The 22,003-nt window shown below is 42.9% G+C and overlaps 1 protein-coding gene across 9 annotated transcripts in view; it reads left to right on the top strand.

Annotated features, from left to right (window-relative positions):
* tasp1 (taspase, threonine aspartase, 1) overlaps positions 1–22,003 on the top strand; it is a 96,385-nt gene that overhangs the window by 8,929 nt on the left and 65,453 nt on the right. For all 9 annotated transcript variants that reach the window (XR_005941834.1, XM_041178279.1, XM_041178315.1 and 6 more), the window contains exons 2-5: positions 5,552–5,619; positions 5,841–5,909; positions 9,659–9,779; positions 18,720–18,804. Coding sequence is in view for 8 of the 9 variants with exons in the window: in XM_041178279.1 (XP_041034213.1) it covers positions 5,552–5,619; positions 5,841–5,909; positions 9,659–9,779; positions 18,720–18,804 (343 nt within the window). In the remaining variant the exon portion in view is untranslated. The remainder of the gene's footprint in view (positions 1–5,551; positions 5,620–5,840; positions 5,910–9,658; positions 9,780–18,719; positions 18,805–22,003) is intronic.

Genomic DNA, 22,003 nt, shown 5'->3' with positions numbered 1-22,003 from the left:
TCCAGTCCTACTCCGGCCCCCTTCCACAACTCTTTCTCTGGTACATCGATGATTACTTCGGTGCCGCTTCATGCTCTCTATGGGACTTGGAAAAATTTATTCATTTTGCTTCCAATCTCCACCCCTTCATCATTTTCACGTGGTCCATCTCTGACACTTCCCTTCCCTTCCTTGACCTCTCTGTCTCAATCTCTGGTGATAGACTGTCCACCAATATCCATTACAAACCTACCGACTCCCACAGCTACCTCGACTACAGCTCCTCACACCCCGCTTCCTGTGAGGACTCCATCCCATTCTCTCGGTTCCTTCGCCTCTGTCGCATCTGTTCCGATGATGCTACCTTCAAAAACAGTTCCACTGACATATCCTCCTTCTTCCTTAACCAAGGTTTTCCACCCACGGTCGTTGATAGGGCCCTCAACCGTGTCTGGCCCATCTCCCGCGCATTCGCCCTCACGCCTTCTCCTCCCTGCCAGAAACGTGATAGGGTCCCCCTTGTCCTCACTTCTCACCCCATCAGCTCCGCATTCAAAGGATCATCCTCCGCCATTTCCACCAACTCCAGCATGATGCCACCACCAAACACATCTTCCCTTCACCCCACCCTGGCAGCATTCCATAGGGATCGTTCCCTCCGGGACACCCTCGTCCACTCCTCCATCACCCCCTACTCCTCAACCCCCTTCTATGGCACCACCCCATGCCCACGCGAAAGATGTAACACCTGCCCCTTCACTTCCTCTCTCCTCACCGTCCAAGGGCCTAAACACTCCTTTCAAGTGAAGCAGCCTTTCACTTGCATTTCCCCCAACTTAGTCTATTGCATTCGTTGCTCCCAATGTGGTCTCCTCTACATTGGAGAGACCAAATGTAAACTGGGTGACTGCTTTGCAGAACATCTGCGGTCTGTCCGCAAGAATGACCCAAACCTCCCTGTTGCTTGCCATTTTAACACTCCACCCTGCTCTCTTGCCCACATGTCTGGCCTTGGCTTGCCGCATTGTTCCAGTGAAGCCCAACGCAACCTGGAGGAACAGCACCTCATCTTCTGACTAGGCACTTTACAGCCTTCTGGACTGAATATCGAATTCAACAATTTTAGGTCTTGAGCTCCCTCCTCCATCCCCACCCCCTTTCTGTTTCTTCCCCCTTCCTTTTGTTTTTTTCCAATAAATTATATAGATTTTTCTTTTCCCACCTATTTCCATTATTTTTAAACATTTTTAAATCTTTTATGCACCCCCCACCCCCACTAGAGCTATACCTTGAGTGCCCTACCGTCCATTCTTAATTAGCACATTCGTTTAGATAATATCACCAACTTCAACACCTCTGTGTTCTTTTGTTCTGTTGTCTGTGACATCTTTTGATTATCTGCTTCTATCACTGCTTGTTTGTCCCTACAACCACAGCACCCCCCTCCACTTCTCTCCTCCCACCTTAAACCAGCTTATATTTCACCCCTTCCTTGGATTCACCTAGTTCTGTTGAAGGGTCATGAGGACTCAACGTCAACTCTTCTCCGCTGATGCTGCCAGACCTGCTGAGTTTTTCCAGGTAATTCTGCTTTTGTTTTGGACTTCCAGCATCCGCAGTTTTTTTGTTTTTATATTTTTTTTTACATTACTGGAGGAGTTCCTCAGGGTAGTGTCCTAGGCCCAACCATCTTTAGCTATTTCATCAATGACCTTCCTTCCATCATAAGGTCAGAAGTGGTGATGTTTGCTGATGATTGCACCATTCGTGATTGCTCAGACACTGAAACAGTCCATGTCCAAATGTCAGCCCATGCCTGGATATTGTCCAGGTCTTGCTGCAAGTCACAAGTAACATTTGTGCCAGGCAATGACCACCATCAACAACAGAGGATCTAACCATCGTTCCTTGATGTTCATTACCATCACTGACTCCCCCACTATCAACATCCTGGGGGTTACCATTGACCAGAAACTGAACTGGACTAGCCATATAAGTACTGTGGCTGTAAGAGTGGGTCGGAGGCTAGGAATCGTGTGACAAATAACTTACCACCTGACTCTCCAAAGCCTGTCCTCCATCTACAAGGCATAAGATAGGAGTGTGATGGAATACTCCCCACTTGCCTGGATGAGTGCAGCTCCCACAACACTCAAGCAGCTTGACACCATCCAGGACATAGCAACCCACTTGATTGACACCACATCCACAAACAAAGAACAAAGAAAAGTACAGCACAGGAACAGTCCCTTCGGCCCTCCAAGCCTGCGCCAATCATATTGCCCGTCAACTAAAACATTTTGCACTTCTGGGGTCCGTATCCCTCTATTCCCATCCTATTCATGTATTTGTCAAGCTGCCTCTTAAACACCACTATTGTACCTGCTTCCACCACCTCCTCTGGTAGCGAATTCCAGACACTCACTACCCTTTGCGTAAAAAAAAAAACAACAACTTGGCCCGCACATCTCCTTTATAATTTTCTTCTCTCACCTTAAATCTATGTCCCCTAGTAATTGACTCTTCCACCCTGGGAAAAAGCTTCTGACTATTTACTTCGTCCATGCCACTCATAATTTTGTAAACTTCTATCAAGTCGCCCCTCAATCTCCGCCCCTCTAGTGAGAACAATCCGAGTTTCTCCAACCTCTCCTCGTAGCTACTAACCTCCAGACCAGGCAGCATCCTGGTAGACCTCCTCTGCACCCTCTCCAACGCCTCCATATCTTTCTGGTAATGTGACCAGAATTGCACACAATATTCCAAGTGTGGCCTAACCAAGGTTCTATACAGCTGCAGCATGACTCCCCAGCTTTTATACTTAATACCCTTGCCAATGAAGGCAAGCATGCCATATGCCTTCCTGACTACCTTATCCACCTGTGTTGCCACTTTCAGTGACCTGTGGACCTGTATGCCCAGATCCTTCTGCCCATCGATGCACTTAAGGGTTCTGCTATTTACTGTATAATTCCTACATGTATTAGACCTTCCAAAATGCATTACCTCGCATTTGTCCGGATTAAATTCCATCTGCCATTTCTCCGCCCAAGTCTCCAACCCATCTTGTATCATTTGACAATCCTCTTCACCATCTGCAACTCCTCCAACCTTAGTGTCGTCTGCAAACTTTATAATTAGCCCAGTTACATTTTCCTCCAAATCATTTATGTATACCAAAAACAGCAAATGTCCCAGCACTGATCCCTGCAGAACTCCTCTAGTCATAGTTCTCCATTCAGAAAAGCACCCTTCCACTGCTACCCTCTGTCTTCTATGACCAAGTCAATTCTGTATCCATCCTGCCAGCTCACCTCTGATCCCGTGCGACTTTACCTTCTGCACCAGCTTGCCATGAGGGACCTTGTCAAAGGCCTTACTGAAATCCATGTAGATAACATCCACTGCCCTTCATCGTCAATCATCTTTGTCACTTCCTCGAAAAACTCGATCAAGTTAGTGAGACACGACCTCCCCTTCACAAAACCATGCTGCCTCTCGCCAATATGTTCATTTGCTTCCAAATGGTAGTAAATCCTGTCACGAAGAATCTTCTCCAATAATTTCCCTACCATTGACGTAAGGCTCACCAGCCTGTAATTTCCTGGATTATCCCTGCTACCCTTCTTAAACAATGGAACAACATTGGCCATTCTCCAGTCCTCTGTGACCTCACCCGTAGCCAGTGAGGATACAAAGATTTCTGTCAAAGCCCCAGCAATCTCCTCCCTTGCCTCCCTCAGTACTCTGGGATAGATCCCATTTGGCCCTGGGGACTTATCCACCTTAATATTCTTCAAGACGCCTAACACCTCTTTTTTGATCCCAACATGATCCAGGCTATCCACACACTCTTCCCTAGTCAAATCGACTGCTAAGTCCCTCTCTTTGGTGAATACTGATGAGAAGTATTCATTTAGTATCTCACCCATTTCTTCTGGCTCCACAAACAGATTCCCACCTCTGTCCCTGAGTGGGCCTACCCTTTCCCTGGCTACCCGCTTGCTTTTTACATATGTATAAAAGGCCTTGGGATTTTCCTTAATCCTGGTTTCCAATGACTTTTCATGACACCTTTTAGCCCTCCAGACTCCTTGCTTAAGTTTCTTCCTACTTTCTTTGTATTCTCCACAGGCTTCATCTGTTCCCAGCCTTCTAGCCCCTATGAACGCTTCCCTTTTCTTTTTGACTAATCTCACAATATCCTTCGTTATCCAAGGTTCCTGAAACTTGCCATGCTTATCCATCATTCTAGCAGGAACATGCTGATCCTGAATCCTTATCAACTGACGTTTGAAGCCCCCGACATGTCAGTTGTTGATTTGCCCTCAAACATTCGCCTCCAGTCTAGATTCCTCGGTTCCTGCCTAATATTGTTATAATTAGCCTTCCCCCAATTAAGCACCTTAACCCAAGGACTCCTGTTATCCTTATCCATCAGTACCATGAAACTTACTAAATTATGGTCATTTTTCCCGAAATGCACTCCTACTGAAACTTCGACCACCTGGCCGGGTTCATTCCCTAATACCAGGTCCAGTATTGCCCCTTCCCTAGTTGGACTATCTACATATTGTCTCAGGAAGCCCTCCTGGATGCACCTTACAAATTCTGCACCATCCAAACCCCTAGCACTAAGTGATTCCCAGTCAATATAGGGAAAGTTAAAATCACCCACCATAACAACCCTATTTCTTTTACATCTTTCCAAAATCTGCCTACATAACTGTTCCTCAATCTCTTGCCGGCAGTTGGGCGGCTTATAGTAAACCCCCGATGTTGTGACTGCACCCTTCCTATTCCGGAGCTGTACCCATATTGCCTCGCTGCATGAGCCCAATGAGATGTCCTCCTGTTGTACAGCTGTGATATTCCCCTTAACCAGCAGTGCAACTCCCCCACTTCTTCTACATTCCTCTCTATTCCCTCCACTACCAATGCACAATAGCAGCAGTATGTACCATCTACATAATGCACTTGCAGGAATTTACCAAGGCTGCTTAGACAGCACCTTCCAAACCCATGACCACTACTATCTCGAAGGACAAGGGCAAGAGACAGATGGTAACACCACCACCTGGAAGTTCCCCTCCAAGTCACTCACCATCCTGACTTGGAAATACATCACTGTTCCTTCACTGGGTCAAAATCCTGGAACTCCCTTTCTAACAACACTGAGAGTGTACCGACACTACGTGGACTACAGCGGTTCAAAAAGGCAGCTCACCCACCACCTTCTCAAGGGCAACTAGGGATGGGCAATAAATGCTGGCCCAGCCAGCAAAGCCCACGTCCCATGAATAAATTTTTAATCAAAAGCTAATGCAGGACAGACTGCGTCTCAAGCTTGGGGTTATTTGGTCTGTGGGGGTTAGTACTTCAGCAAAGCCTTTGTTCACTGAACTTTAAGGAAGCACCTCTTCTTTGAAAAGATGCCCAACAAGTTTGTATTTACAATTTGATGTATGACTATACAAAGAGGATGATGTGATTAATTAAAATTGCTTTATGCAGTCCCAAAAATGCAATGTGCTATATTCTCAATTAATTATTTAAAACTTGATTATTTTAGGGGCAGGCTATCATTCTGAATCCAAGGCCAAGGAGTATAAACAAGTTTGTAAGAAAGCTTGCCAAAAGGTAGGAATATTTGCTACTTGTTGGCTAATGCTGCAATCTTTTGATATATTGAGAATCTGCTCTTGCTGATATTTTAGCTTACATTTTGTTTGTGAATTGGTCAATTAAAACATTTTCACGAAAGGCTTGAAACTTAGTCGAAGTATTAAAAAATAATTTTTGTCAGTTCAAGTTAATTTTATGGTAAAGGCGTTTCAATCAGAAACCTGTTTGTCTTCCAGGCAATCGAGAAACTGCAAGCTGGGGCGTTAGCTGTCGATGTAGTTACAGCAGCCCTTATTGAGCTAGAGGTAAGAATGTGGGCAGCAAATTGTTTCATAACTTGTATGAATAGAAGTTCAAAGTTCTTAGCATCCTCTGCATTTTAAATTTCAAGGTGGTACAGTAGGTTGGTTAGAACCCTTTATATGATTGCTTACTTTGTAGCTTATCTATATTTCTGTCCCATTTAGCTCAGTAAATACAATCATAATCCTTATAAATAGTTTAGACATAGCTTGTATACCATTAGTGTTTAAATTTAAAACAAGACAGAAAATGCTGAAAATATTCCAAGCGTATTTACGTTAGAAAATTCAAAATTTCAGGTGGAGTTACTTTTAATAGTTCGGAGGAGTTGTCTGCACCCAAAACAATACTTTTTTTTCATCTAAAACACAATTAAGATCTTTAAGGTATTTATTGTCATTGTTTGCAGTTTTTTTCTTGTAATTTCATTAGTCCTAGTTTCTTGGATTGGGATTCAAAATGTAATAAGGAGGGGACATCAAGTAGCATGGTGAGTTGGAATCCAACATCAATTAACATTAGATCATGCGGTGACTGATGTAGTGAAATTTCTCTATCCTCTGGCACAGGAATTTGATTTTGTGAGTTTGGTCTTGTTTCTCATGGTCATGGCCCACAGCACAAAACTGCCCAAATTCAGCACCAATTCGCAACCTCACTTGGAAAGCACACATAATGACTTATAGGAAATGGAAAAATTGAGACTGTTGTACTACCACAAATGCAAAAGTGCAAAAGAGCTATTTTCTGCATCTAACTATATGCCCGAACTGAATGCTTGATGCTGACATTTGGCCTTTAAACTGGAATGTGTTATATCCTTCATATCCTGCCTTTAAAGAGCACAAAAACCCAGACCAAATAAGAGAAAAATAAGGTATTTGAAGTAGCCAAGTTGAAATCTATTGGCCTGTAGTTTAACAAAATATGAAGAGCAATCAAAGTTTGTCTTTTGGCTCCTTTTTCGATTCGTTAATGTTTTGCTTTACTGTCTTGCTTAACTGTCATCACATTGAATTTATTTTCTGAGATTCCTTTATTTTCTTCTGCTGAAAATGACATGACAAAGTGTGCTGTCATCTTTTTCTGCTTGACCCCAAAAGTCTTTACCTTTTTTTTTCCTTTTATTCTTTCATGGGATGTGGGTGTCAATAGCAAGGCCAGCATTTTTTGCCCATCCCTAATTGTGCTTGAACTCAGTGGCTTGCTAAGCCATTTCTGAGAGCAGTTGAGTCCACCACGTTGCTGTGGGCTTGGAGTCCAGGTAAGGATGGCAGATTTCTTTCCTTTAAAGGACATTAGTGAACCAGATGGGTTTTTACAACAAAAACAGAAATAGCTGGTAAAACTCAGCAGGTCTGACAACATCTGCAGAGAGGAATACAGTTAACGTTTCAAGTCCATATGACTCTTCATCAGAACTAAGGAAATATAGAAATGTAGTGAAATATAAGCTGGTTGAAGGGGGTGGGACAGGAGAGCTCAATAGGGGGCCAGTGATAGGTGGAGGCAAAGAAGAGATTGCCAAAGATGTCATAGACAAAAGGACAAAGGGGTGTTGACAGTGGTGATATTATCTAAGGAATGTGCTAATGGTGACATTAAGGGTAGAAAGGACAAGCAAGTGACAGATGGCCCTTGTGGGGGTGGGGTGGGGGCAAGGGATCGAAATAGGCTAAAAGGTGGTGACTAAACGATAGATCGAAATAAATTTAAAAATAGGTGGGAAAAGAAAAATATATTTTAAAAATTATTGGAAAAGGGGGGATCAGAAAGGGAGCGGGGATGGGGGAGAGAGTTCACAATCTGAAGTTGTTGAACTCAACGTTAAGCCCAGAAGGCTGTAGAGTGCCTAGTTGGAAGATGAGGTGCTGTTCCTCCAGTTTGTGTTGAGCTTCACTAGAACATTGCAGCAGGCCAAGGACGGACATGTGGGCATGAGAGCAGGGTGGTGTGTTGAAATGGTAAGCGACAGGGAGGTCACCCAGTCTAACAACCACTCTGTAATTGTATTCCCCTCGGCAGATGCTGTCAGACCTGCTGAGTTCTTCCAGCTATTTTTGTTTCTGTTTCAGATTTCCAGCATCTGCAGTATTTTGCTTTTATCTTAGGGTTTTTACAACAATCAGTGACTGTTCATGTTCACCATTACTGAGACTTGCTTTCAATTCCAGATTTATTAATTGAATTCAGATCCTATCAGCTGCTGTGATGGGATTTGAACTCCTAAACTTGGAACTCTGGAATACTGGAACAGTGACATTACTACCTTGCCACCCTCTCCCCAAACAGCAGCTTTCACAGGCATGCCTGCATCTCTGCTGAACTGAAACTACGTTTTTTTACATGTAAAGAAATGTATATGGGTATCTTGCTAATCCTCAGAATAAAAGCATATTTTATTTAGCCAAGATGCTTTTGATGAAGTCCTTTATAAAAAAACATAATTTTTGCTCTTTAAGTTGGAGAGGATGGATGTTGAATCTGGAAACACTTGACAGGCATTGCAAATAACTTGGTCCTATGTGGTATTATCTGACAGTGACTGGATGATGTGTCTGACAAAGGCTTCATCCCTCATTTGATAATTTACTTTGCTTCTCCTTGGCACCACCTCAGTACTGTTGAACCTTTCCATTCCCTTTTTCCCTCCCCTCTCCAACATTAAAAGAAGGAAGGAAGATGATAATTGCTCAGCTGGACAACAACATTGAAAAATCGAGAGCGGAGTGCCCACGTATTTTGGAACCTGGTTGACTCTCCAGCCTCTTCCACGGTCTAAGTGGATGCACAAACCATCCCCCAATAGCAAAATATCTGCACTAAAGAGCACAAAAATCTATGAGCTTGCAGAAGAATTTTTTTTTTTCATATTCTTTCATGGGATGGGGGTGTCACTGGCTATTTCAGCATTTATTGCCCATCCCTAATTGAGAACTGAATGGCCCCATTTCAGAGGGCATTTAAGAGTCAACCCTGGTCTGAAGGCCACACCAGGCCCGACCTAGTGACTGGATGATGCGGGTTTTTATGACAATTGACAATGGTTTCGTGCTCATCATTAGACTTATAATTCCACTTTTTTTTTATTGCCGTGGTGGGATTCGAACCTGGGTCCCCAGAGCATTACCCTGGATCTCTGGATTATTAGTCCAGTGACAATACCACTACACCTCTGCCTCCCAACAAGTCTTGAAAGGCTAATATTGCCTGGCCTCCATTGTTTGGATAGTCTTCTATTTAATTTTATAAGACAAGTAAGTTCCTTCTAAGAATGAAGAAAAACTATAAGCCAGGTAATCTAAGATGCTCAGAGTGTTCTTTACATATGGTATTTTGAAAGTCACTATTCATTTTTTTTTTTAAAGCCCCTTCCAGTGAGGAAGATCCAGACTTTACCTAGCTGTTAGGAGACAGAAGTGAACTAACAGAACTGCACTAGATAAAGAGCAGGAGAAATATTCCATTCCCCAGTGTTGGCATACTTTATTATGAGCATGTATTCATTAAAGAACTTCTGTTTATATACTGTATTGCTAGCTAATCTGTCAAAGTTGGTGTCTTATGGAAAATAGCCAGTAATAATATCTTTGGAAAATGTTGGTTGCAGCTATCTCCTTTCCTTTAAATTTGGATTCAGACCATCTGAATTTCAGGGCTCAAAGTGTGTAGAACAGGGAAAAAATGAGCATAATTTCTGTGTAAGATACAAAGAATGTATTACTTAATTTCCAACAATTTTCCATTTTAGGACTCTCCTTTCACTAATGCAGGAATGGGATCCAATCTTAATCTATCAGGGGATATAGAATGTGATGCCAGTACAATGGATGGAAAGTCCTTGAACTTTGGAGCTGTTGGAGCGCTCAGGGGTATGTACTTTTTTAGTATAAATGAGGTTCAATAATTTTAGTCAAGTAGGTAAAGGAACTAAAAGTGCTTGTGCTGACTATTTAGTAGAGCTATCTGATGAGTAACAGTCCACTGCTGTTTCCATGTAGCCCCTGCAAATCTTTTACCATCATTTATTCAAGCAATTCTCTTTTGAAAGTCACCACTGAACCTGCTTCCACCATCCTTTTCAGGTACTGTATTCCAAATCGCAACAACTTGCTGCGTTAAAAAATTGTTTCCTTATATTGTCTGTAGTTCTTTTATCAATCACAACTCTTTAGTCCAGTGGTTACCAATCCATCTACCACTGGAAACAGTTTCTCTCTATCTACTCTATCAAAACCCTTCATGATTTTCAATACCTCTTTTCAGATCTCTTAACCTTCTCTCTGTTCAAAGGAGAACAATGCTAGCTTTTCTAGTCTCTCCATACAACTGATGTCCCTTAATCCTGGTACCTCTCTAAGGCCTTGACATCCTTCTTAAAGCATGGTGCCCAGAATTAAACTCTGCTCTAGGTGTGACCCAACCAGTACCTTATAAAAGTTTAGCATAACTTCCTTGTGTTTGTACTCCATGCCTTTAATAAAGCAAAGGATCCCATATGCTTTTTTAATGGCCTTCTCCATTTGTCCTGCCACCTTCAAAAATTTGTGTACACGCCCCCATGTCTCTGTCCCTGTATTCCCTTAAAATTGTACCGTTGTTTTACTGCACCTCCTCAGCCTTCAGAATAAAATATATCACACTTCTGAGTTAAATTTCATATGCCAAATGTCTGTTTGTGTCCTCTTCACAACTTGCTATATTTCCAAGTTTCGTATAATCTGCAAACTTTGAAATTATGTCCTCTATAACCAAAGTCCAGGTCATGAATATACATCAAAAAGAGAAATGTTCCTAATGCAAAATCCTGGGGAGCACCATTCTACACTCCGCTCCAGTCTGAAAAACAACCACTCACCACAATCCCTGCTTTCTGTCCCTGAGCCAATTTCGTATCGATGGTGCCACTGCTCCCCCCCTCAACTGTATGTTAGTTCATTAAAGAACTCAATAAAGTTAATCAAACACAATTTGCCCTCTAAATCTGTGCTGACTTTCATTTATTAGCCCCATTTTCAACTGCCAATTAATTTTGTTCCATATTATTGTCTTTTTTTAAAAAAAGAAGTTTCTCCACTGCCCACTTTGGGCAACTAGCTTATAATTGCTGGGTTTGTTGTTCTCTATTTCTCTCTCTCTATTTCTCTCTTTCTCTCTATTTCTATCCCCCCCACCGCCTTTTTTTATTTTGAACAATCCTCTGATTTCACCTACATGTCTGAAGAGGATTGGAAGATTGTGGCCAGAGCCTGTGTAATTTCCGTCCTTGCTTCCCTTGGTAACCTAGGATACATCCCATTTCGACTTGGTGACTCTTCTACTTTTTCCTCTTCATTTTAAAAGAACAATGGGCGGGAGCAGAAAATATCACAGGAGCAAAAAGATCAGTTTGCCATCGGTGTGAAATCAAGTTGATTGTCCACTGCAGACCTCCATGGTGGCGTGTGTTTCCTGCCACACCATGCCATTTTAAATACATTTGAATGTCATAAATACTCACTATAAAGATGCTCACCAAAGTCACCTCCCCACAGTGGATCAATAGGCCACACCGGCTTCTAATTAGATCGATGTGTTTCACAACTGCATATAAGTGAAGTGCACCTGGTGACCTGCACTTCGCTCTTCACTTCGAGGTTTGTTTGCCTACCTTGCAGCGCGTGGCACCTTGGACTCTGCAAAAGGCTTCACAGGCAGCACCTTGTCGCTTTCAGAGGCAAGGCCGTACATACCTAGATCAGCAGTAAGGTGAAGATAGGTTGTAATGTGCTGCAGGGTAAGGGCTTGACTGAGTGGGGGAGTGTGAGGGAAGACCAGACAGAGGCAAAGGAAGGGGCTGCAGGGCAAGGGCTCGACTGGGGTGTCGGGGGAGACAGGAAGGTTCCGCTCAGAAGCGTCCTCTGGGCCACATTGAGAGAGAGTCTCTTACCGAAGGATGTAAGTGAATTGTGGCCAGAATGGGACGATCGCAGAGTGAAGAAACACTTCACTTTACATTGCTGAGCTTGCAAAGACTATCCTTGTCTCAGTCCAGGGAGGGGGAGGGCATGTCAGCCCAATGTCAGTCATGCCCATCATGCGCACAAGTTGTGGTCGTAACATCACATGCAGCAGTCCAGGGAGTCTCTGGCATTATAGTGGGCTGCAGGTGGCACACTCTCAATCAGGGGAGGCAGCGGCAGACTTTGGACGGGGAAAAGGGAGTGTAGAGGCATTTGAAGGTCTGGGTGGGGGCATGGTCTCTAGATGTCACTGTGCAATTAGGCTTCAAGATGGGTGGGAGGAAGGTAGTGTAGGGGCACTTTAAGGTCTTGGGGGGTGGTGGGGGTTCTCTGTGTGGTAAGGTCCACATGGTCCATAGGCACATCCATCTCAAATGATTCAGGGGGTCATGGTGGATATCTATCACCATCACAATGGGATTAAAGATTATAGGGAGAGAACCAAGAGCTCTTGGAGAAAGGGAAACCTGAACATTATTCTATCAGGACAATGGGTAGGGTTTCCAAAGTCTCTCAGGGAGGGCCCAAGTTGGTAAAACCTCAGCACCACTATCTTGAAATGTGAAACGATGGCATAGTGGAAGAGAAATAACTCTGGTGGGGAGGGCTCTTGGAGCCTCGAAGGAGTGCTGCACTGCACTGGGACTGATTTAAAGAGACCCCTAGCTGAACCATTTATAACCAAATGAGAGATGCACAGCTGAGAAATGTTAGGAGCCTTTCAATGACAATGCAGGGAATCAGGAGAGTTAAGTAATAAAACTCATTCATTTGGGACTCCTGAATCCTGCCACTAATCAATTTCCTTGTAATAACCCCTTGTTCCAAGTGTAGAAATTCCCCAGAGCGATGACGAAGTCAAGAGCAAGTGAGCGATGCCTGCTAAAAGCAGGAGTCACTGGCAGGTTCACATAGAGAAATCCTCAGCCCCCCACCCTCCGCCGTGCCAAAATAATCTCACTTCCTCACTAAACATTTGCCCTCATCTGTATTCCAACGAGTGTAGTCTTATAAGCAGCACATCCTAGAGTCCGGACAGAGCAATTTCATTGTAGTCGCTCGTGTGAAGGAGGGGGAAGCATAGTGCGATCCTTGAAATGAGCAACATGCTGGCCAAGATTTGATGGAGAATAGGTACAGATATTGGCACCAAGCCCTCAAACCCGCAGTTGTTCATAAGTGATTGACAGAAATAGAACCGTTGGAGGCTGGTGCTCATTCATGTCTTCTCATTGATTCTTCAGAGAGGAAACCTTCAAGATAATGGAAGCTGCATTTATTGTTGTCTGTATAATTGGCAGGGGAGAAGGCAGAGAAGATTGTGATGGCTCACCAAAGGGAGGAGCTTCACCCTGATGAGCAAGGGACAGCAGAGCCCCCTCCAGACAGAGGATGAGGCTCACAGAAACGTTGCGCATAGGCGGCTCCCAAGACCGAGGGTCTACAGAGCACACGTGTCTTTGTTTATGCCATGGCGACTGGGAGGACATCCATTGCCAATAGCTCTGAAAGTCACTGCCATTCTTAACCTATGCGAGTGGCTCTTTCCAGGGCTCCACTGGGGATCTCTGCAGCGTTTCTCAAGCTTCCACTCAAGTGCATACAGGAGGTAACAGGTGCCCTTTTTGCCAAGGCCCACAATATACGTGCACTGCTAGAGATCAAGCTAGCCAGGACGCCAGAGCACTGGGCTTTGCTGCTATTTCTGGATTCCCACAGGCGAAGGGTGCCATTGACTGCACTCTTGTGGCTATAAAAGCTCCCTGGCAACAGGTCCAATATGCCAACAGGAGAGGGTTCCACTTGCTCAATGTGCAGCTGGTCTGCGACCACAAGAAACAAACCATGTGTGTTTGTACAAGACACCTGGGAAGCTGCCAAGACTCCTACATCTTGAGTAGATTGCAAATCCCAGACATTTTTGAGACACCATGCAGGATCCAGGGTTGGCTTATCTGTGACAAAGGGGACCTGCAAAGTACGTGGCTGATGACGCCCGTGCAGCAGCCACAAAATCCACCAGCGAGAAGGTACAACAATGCTCAGACCGAACGTCGGTAGAGCAGCGCATTGGCATCTTGAAGATGCGATTCTGATGCCTTGACAGTCTGGCAGAGCACTCAGTACACTCCCCAGAGGACCTCACAGATCATCATGGCTTGTTGCGCCCTGCACAACCTGGCACTGCAAAATGGGGAGGAATTGCCAGATGCTGACATGGAGGAGCTATATGTCTTCCTGATGAGGATGTTGAAAGGGATGAGGTCATTGAAGATGAGGCTGCAGGGGAAGAGGCCATAGCATGGGCCAGACGAGGCAGGCGTGCACGTGATGCCTTCATAGTCCACTAGATTCCATGAGGAGGATGATGAGTAGTACTGAGTTTCTTTTTGGACAAGTGCTCCCCATCATGAGCCAACATGAACACCAGCATTGCTATCCCTCTCATTTCAACCATCCGTGTCAATCTGAGAGTGAGTAGTTACACATTAGGTTCACCATTGCCCTGATCCTATGAAGGATGTTGAAGCCTCGGGAGTGTGTTCTTGTTGAAATGTGATGCCAACTAGACAAGGGCCTACAGGCATCAGAAGGTGCTGCCTCTCTCCAGGATCTCAGTTTGTATGGCAGTCTACATGATGCATGAGATGTTCTACCATACTCGGTGGGCTTGTAGCAGTGTGCCTTTGGTCTGACAAAGCTCCTCAAGGAGATCCACCTCCGGCAGAAGCTCAATGCATTGTGCAACCTCAATGGTGATACTGATGGGCGACACTTGTGCCAAGACAGCCAAGGACGTTCTGCAGATGTTAATCCGTTTTGAGATCACTCAGTCCTCTGTCACCTTCTCTATCACATTGATATCTGGCACCCTCAGGGATGCAAGTCTGTATTTAACCAGACCTTTCAATGGAGGTTGAGGACCTCAGGATGACCATGTTCCCATGCTTGCCCTCAAGACATCAAAATGCCTTCTCTTGAACACACAAGTCTCCCCTAATGGCCAGCCCTGGTCCTTGTGAACTCAAATGCAAACTCACCATGGAGCCCTCAAAGTGATGCTTCGTTGATAATAAAGAGCATATATCAGCTCTATTAAATCATCACTCCTAGACCTTTGCTGTCCTCAATATTGTCTTCCCATCAAGCTAACATAAGCGCTTCGAGAGCATGCTCAAAGCTCCATTGACCACAACACATTGCCATTTGGATTTATCATCACTAACCTCGGTGGGTGTTTAGGTGAGAGGGCGCTAAGCAGAAAGTATGGACCAGTGCTGTATCCCTACATCGTAATGAGAACCTTGTGAGCACAATGCGGACAACTGCAAGGTGGGAAACAAACACTTGATGTAGCTTCAAGCAGCAGGACAATAATGTTGCTACGATGGGCAGATCTCCAATACATTGAGATGGGAAGGTGCTCACACTTATTGCTGAGCTTAGCAGATGTACACTCAATCGGCAATGCGCAAGGCAGAAAGGAGCATGCATGAGCTGAGTATGGGCTTGTAGATTGAAAATTTTGCCGAATAACACGGGTACTTGGAGTTCCTGGAACTATTCCCCCTCTCCAGGCATTTCGGCGTCTCTCCAATGCTGCACCTTCAGCTTTCAAGAATGCAGATGAATAAAGTGAACATCTCCACCTCAATCTTACACAACCAAGAATGAATGTGATATGATCCAGCAAAGCATGTGAACGAGGTGCCTTCCACAGAACACTTTGCCTGCTCTCAGCTCATTGCTGACACCAGTGATGCCTTGCCCTCGAGTAAACACCGGTGAGATGAATGCAATGAAAGCTGCTATAATGCCAGAGGACCATAGGCTGCTCTCATATTAGAGAGAGCTAACTGGTGGCGAGTTTAACCTGAGGGTCTCCACACCTCAGCCAGGGCCTTCATGGATGATCTTAGCCAGCACGGGAATTGAACCTGTGCTCTTGGTGTCGCTCTGCAACACAAACCAGCTGTCCAGACAATGACAAGAGTTTAGGGTGAAGGGTGACTTGATTGAAGTATATAAGATCCTAAGCAGTCTCAACAAGGTGGACATGGAAAGGAGTTTTCTCTTGTGGGTGAGTTCAGAACTAGGGGCCACTGTTTTAAAATTAGGGGTAGCCCTTTTAGCACAGATGAGAAATTTTGAGAGTTGTGCAGCTTTGCCTCAAGGGGGTGAAGACGAGGTCATTGAATATTTTTAAGGTGGTGGCAGATTGATTCCCTAACAAGAATCTAAGGTTGTCTGTGGTAGCTGGGAATGTGGAATTCAAAACACAAGAAGATTAGCCATGATCTTATTGAATGGCGGAGCAGGCTCGAGGGGCCAAATAGCCTACTTCTCCTATTTCGTATGTTTGTATCCCTGTGGGCTTTTTCTCTTCCTAACATTACACTTACTGATGTAAAGTTGTTTTTCAGACTGGGCTTTTCATGGATAATCCGAGTTCTAAATTGATTTAAGTAACCCACGGTTCCTAGAGAAGATACCCTGGTTACCCATTCAGCTTAAGTGAGGAGGAACTGCTGTGCCCAGATGAATAATAAACAGCTTCACAAAAACTAAGACAAATTGTGCGGAAGGATTTCACCTATGAGTTAAAAATTAAATAGCGAATGAACTTCTTACATTTTCTCCACTCCCAAAGAAGGTGTTGATTGTCATGCTCAAACATGGTGACAAACTTCTTACAATAGCACATGACAAGAATAGTATTAAACTTGGATGACGCTCTGTTCAGATTTTTTTGTATGCATCTAAATCAAGAGTACATGGCTGCAAGTTGTATCTTGATTTTCTGCCACAAGTGAACCGAACCATATAACAAATGACTGACTGACTAAGTTATGAGTCAATCATGCTGGCCATATTTTGTGAATGTTAGAAATATAAGATGTCACAGCTGGTAGCCATTTGTGCTTTTTTTTTATTGGGGTTGGAAGTATAATTTGCAGTATGATTTTTATAACTTTACACCACCGAGTGAGACCCTGCTCCAAGCTTCATTTTATATTGTCTGTGGAGCAAAGAACCAAATTTGAAATTAATAAATATGAAATTGAAGTTATGTGCTGCTGAATTTAAGATCACATTTATACCAGTTGAGCGTCTGTTAACTACCTCATTAACTCCTTCAATCTAGTGCACTCATGCCATTACATCTATACATTAAAAATGGAATAATATTTTATGCAAGAGACTGTACAAAAATTCTTTCCCAAACATCCCCTCATGCTGCTTACTGATTACAGATTTCATAGCCCTAAAATCTCATTTCTAATAGATTCACCCAGTCTTTCTAAATCTGCAGTTGTTTTCTGTACTGTCATGCCGCTGGTTATTTGCCCCACAGATCTATTGTCCTATTAACAAATTAAAAGTTGCCTAATTTTTAATTTTCCCTTTTTGACAAATTTAACTTTAAAGCTATGTCCCCATAACTGAACTGTATGCACATTGGAACTTTTCGGGATCCAAGTTCACCATACTCATTCTCAATTAGTACTCGTAATTTGAACAAAAACCTGATTTTAATAAATTATCTGATACACTCTAAATATGCTATCTATACCTTTGCTGTTGGTCACCTACGTGTAGGATACAGCCATTGAAAGAACATGTTCGGGATGGAGTAGATCTGTACAAGCTCCACAGTGTATATTGAAAGGATGAATGGACATCACTTTGAGGAAGTTATTTTTGAGATTCAGTTAACTGGTTTAAAAACCTTGCGGTCTTCACTTTTTTGAACATTGACACCTTGACCCTTCAATGAGATTGCCATGTCTTGCATTTTTATAATAAAGGTTATTTTCCCTTTTAGGAGTGTGTGCAGGATCATTTAGATTGTAAATCTCATGGCCAAACCAGCAGAACCCTTTGAGACCAACACCTTTATGCCTCTTGGGCATTTGATACAGAAGCAGTTGAGATTTCTTTTTCTGGAATTGTGGGCAAGTGACTTCCTTCCCCAGAGACCAGTGGAGACAGGGCCTTTGAATATTTTTAAGGCTCAATTAGATTGATTCTTGGCTAACGGATTTGAGGGTAGGCAGGAAAGTGGTGTTGAAGCTGCAATCAGATCAGATATGATCTTATCAAATGGCGGAGCAGGCTCGAGGTGCTGAATGACTTACTCCTGCTTCTAATTCATATGTTCATATGTATGTATATATGTTCTATTTGCCACCTCCCCTAAAGTGTAGCTTAGATTTTTAACCTAAGTAATTTTGGGGTATAAGACTTTTGCTGTCCCATTGCGCTGTGTATTCCTGTACAAAGAACCATGATGTGTTTTGTACATTATCCTGTACATAACTTGGTTTGTCCTTTTGCAAATACCTGCAGTAAGCAAGAAAACACTTGTTGTTTTGAGGCTTGTTGAATATGTGCAAAAACAGAGATAGCCATTAAATGAATGTTAATCCTAAGGAAGTTTTTTTTTTTAAGATCGTTCAGTGCGAAAGTTGGTTTCTAGTAGCATGCACTATTGCGCAACAGAATTAATGACACTAGTAGTTAATATCCTATCATTTCATTGCATTTCAAAGGGGATTTGTGAAGTGGGGAAGACCAAAGGACACAGCAAGGAAGGAAGGTGGAAAGAAGGAAGACTTGCACTTATGTAGTGCCTTTCACAAACCCAGTATGTCACAAAGCACCTAGCAGCCAATTAAAGCTTTTGTAGTGCAATGAAGTATAGCAAGAAAAAAAGAAAATGTATTAATCTGTCTGAGACTTATTAAATACTATGTTCAACATTTTGTGAGGTGGTGTGTATTAAACATTATCCAATTTTACTTTTAGGGATCAAGAATCCAATCTTAGTTGCAAATAAACTGTTAAGTGAAGCACAGAAGGGGAAGCTCTCTGCTGGCAGAATTCCTCCTTGGTAATTTTTTTTTCCTGTTATTGTGCCTTGGGTTTGTAATGCATCATAGTTTCTGAAGTTGTGCATAACCACAACATTTCATGTATTTATAACTAGCATATTTCCAAAAAAGCATTTTTCCTCAATGGTTTATGCAATTCATGTATGTACACCTGTGTGAACAGAACTCTTAATATTTTCTTGCTTCCTGTGCTAAGAAACATTATTTTCTAGAACTGTAATGAGGAAGGAAATTAATTGCAGTATATTGCCGCTAATAAAGAAATAACCACTTTTTGGATCTGTGTTCCTTCCCATTCCAGTCCATCCTCCAAGTATATAGGAGATCAGTTGGGGTGATGGACTTTTCTCACAACAGATGTGAATGCAGATGATAACGCATGATATAAATGGAAGTTACTCTTGTTTCTATCTATATGAGTGTTGCTCTAAGATCAGAAATCAGTAGTTATTATTTAACTGACATCGCAAAACATGTAGAATGATATTGCATCTTTTTCTAGTAAAACATTCCAAGAAGCTTTATTGTAGGGGGTTATCGAACAAAATTTGGCACGGAGCCACATAAGGAGATATTAGAACAATTGACCAAAAGCTTGGTTAGTGAGGGAGATTCTAAGGAGTGTCTTGAAGGAGGAGAGAGTTAGAGAGGCAGAAAGGGTTAGGGTGAGCATTTCAGAACCTGGGGGCTAACTGCTGAAGACATGGCTGCAGGTAATTTAAGAATGAAAACAGGGGATGCACAAAAGGTCAGAATTGAAGTTTAGAGATCCTGGAAGTTTGTAGGGCTGAAGGAGGTTACAGAGATAGGAGGGTGAGGCTATGGAGGGGTTTGAAAACAAGGATGAGAATGCCTCCTGGTCAGGCAACACCTCAACATGAACAATGTTGGTCAGCAAGATATTCACATTATGTCTTTTTGTGTGAACAAATCACAAGTATAAACATCTTGCACCTATAGTGCTTCCGCCATATTTTTACTTGAATGATGATATTTGTGCCATGCAACGCTAACAAAACGTGATTGAACATCATTCAGCAAGTAGCAAGCATGAGCAAACCGCCACCAATAAAACTGGCAAGGAAGACCCTATCCCAATCCATTGTCTCCCTCTTTTTTTTTTCTTTGTTTAATAGTCTCAGGTAAATAAACAAATATTTCACTCTACACTTCATGTTTAATATTTGATATTAATGTTGTTTTCCCTACTTTATGTACTGCTGCCCAGCACACATTGAGATCATGATAAATATCTCAACTGTGTTTCAGATTACTAGTGAACTATGTCACTTCAGATGGACTAGTGAATAATTAAGTCCTAGGACTATCAGAACAGGATAAACACACTTCTACAAACTAAGATTTAGGAATGTTGATGCAGGTGGAGTTGAAGAAGTAGATTTTTGGAAATGGGGAGGGCGGGGGTGTGGTTTTTGGAAATGGTGGGGGGGTGCGTGGTGTGTGGGGTGGTCAGGGCCGTGGGAGGTTGCTACTCAAGATTGGTCAGCAAAATGAAAAGCATTCCGAGACTTACAGAATATTGCAAAACTGTATCACTTGAGATGACTGCCATGCTGATTGGATTAAAACAGAATATAGAGTTTACTTGTTGGTAGTTGGATTCTGGAACAATAAAATTCTCAACGGCAGTTATTATTGAATAGATAAGTGAGCTCCTGTTTTCATTTGAGGTCCAATGACTATCTTTTTAAGCTGCAGAAAAATTAAGTTTGAAATGAAGTTTCCCCTCAACCTATGACTGGGAATTGAGTCATATGCTGCCTTACCAAGTATATAATATACTGTTCTCCTTTTTGGGACCCCAGGAAAGACCAGCTAGAACTCAAAACTTTTTAGGTACATTATTACCCTGGCAGCTTCCAGACTTGAAGGCATCCCAAGACATTTCAACCCTCTTGCTGTTGTGACTTTGTAGAGACTCCTTATACAAGTGGCTCTAAGACATGACATGAAAAGACATCTCTCATATTGGTAAGCTGCTGCATGAGAGCCAAATAATGACCTTTCAACAGACTCTATATGCCACCTCCTTAGCTGCTGTGCTTAAATCCAGTACTGCCTTTGCTTCATTCTAACTCCAACATCAATTCATCCTGTTAGAAATGGCTATCTGCATTAGAGAACTCCCTGTAATCATGTTGTCATTGTCTACTTAGGATTTCTGACAACTTGCTGGGAGCAGAATATTGTGTAAACCCTAGGAACATATTATTCATTCATTCTTAAGAAAGGATATAATTGCATTAGAAACAGTTCAGAGAAGGTTCATTTCACTGATTCCTGGGATGAAGGGGTTATCTTATGAGGAAAGGTTGGACTGGTCAGGCCCTGTATCCTTTAGTGTTTTGAAGAATGAGAGGGGAACTGACTGGGTGGATGCTGTGAGGATGTTTCCCCTTGTGGAGAGACTGGAACTAGGGGACACAGTTTCAAAACAAAGGGTCTCCCATTTAGGATGGAAATTAGGAGAAATTTTTTGTGAAGATCGTCAGTCTCTGGAATTCTCTTCCCCAGAGAGCAGTGGAGGCAGCGACATTGAATATTTTTAAGGCTGAGTTAGATAGATTCTTGATTGACAAGGGAGTCAAAAGGTATAGGGGGTAGGCAGGAAAGTAGAGTTGAGGCCACAATCAGATCAGCCATGATCTTATCAAATTGTGGAGCAGGTTCGAGGGGCTGAATGGTCTATTCCTCCTAATTCATATGCTTGTATGTCACCAACCCCAGCAAATCACAAAATACAGGACCAAGGGAGGGCTAACTGAATTCTGCACCTCATGCATGCCATAATTTCCACCAACTTTAGTTAGCTAAGTGCTTGCAGGCCTGTAGCCAGATGGTCACACTCCACACATTCTCAGTATACTTCAGCTTCCAGTTCTTCTGGGTCAGTGCTTTTAGGCCACCAAAGCTGTAGCTGCCTTCCTGTCCTGCTAGAGTCAACTCCAAGTTTATTCTGCTTATTGCCAAGGGCAAGGAACCCCGCTACTTGAAGGCATAAGCAATATATGATGCAGAAAAGTCTAGCACTTCCTAATGCCTCTTTCTCTTCAATCCCTGGGCAAAAAAAAAAAAATCTGTGGAAGTTGTCATACTGTTCAGGTTGTATCAACGAAAGAAATGAACCAGTTTCCTGCATGCTGAAGTCCCCACATCCAGAAGTTGATGCTATTCCAC

The sequence above is a fragment of the Carcharodon carcharias genome, chromosome 2 (genome assembly GCF_017639515.1).
Source record: "Carcharodon carcharias isolate sCarCar2 chromosome 2, sCarCar2.pri, whole genome shotgun sequence".
NCBI lineage: Eukaryota > Metazoa > Chordata > Chondrichthyes > Lamniformes > Lamnidae > Carcharodon > Carcharodon carcharias.
The sequence above is the reverse complement of the archived record's forward strand: the minus strand, read 5'-3'. Positions and strand labels throughout refer to the sequence as shown.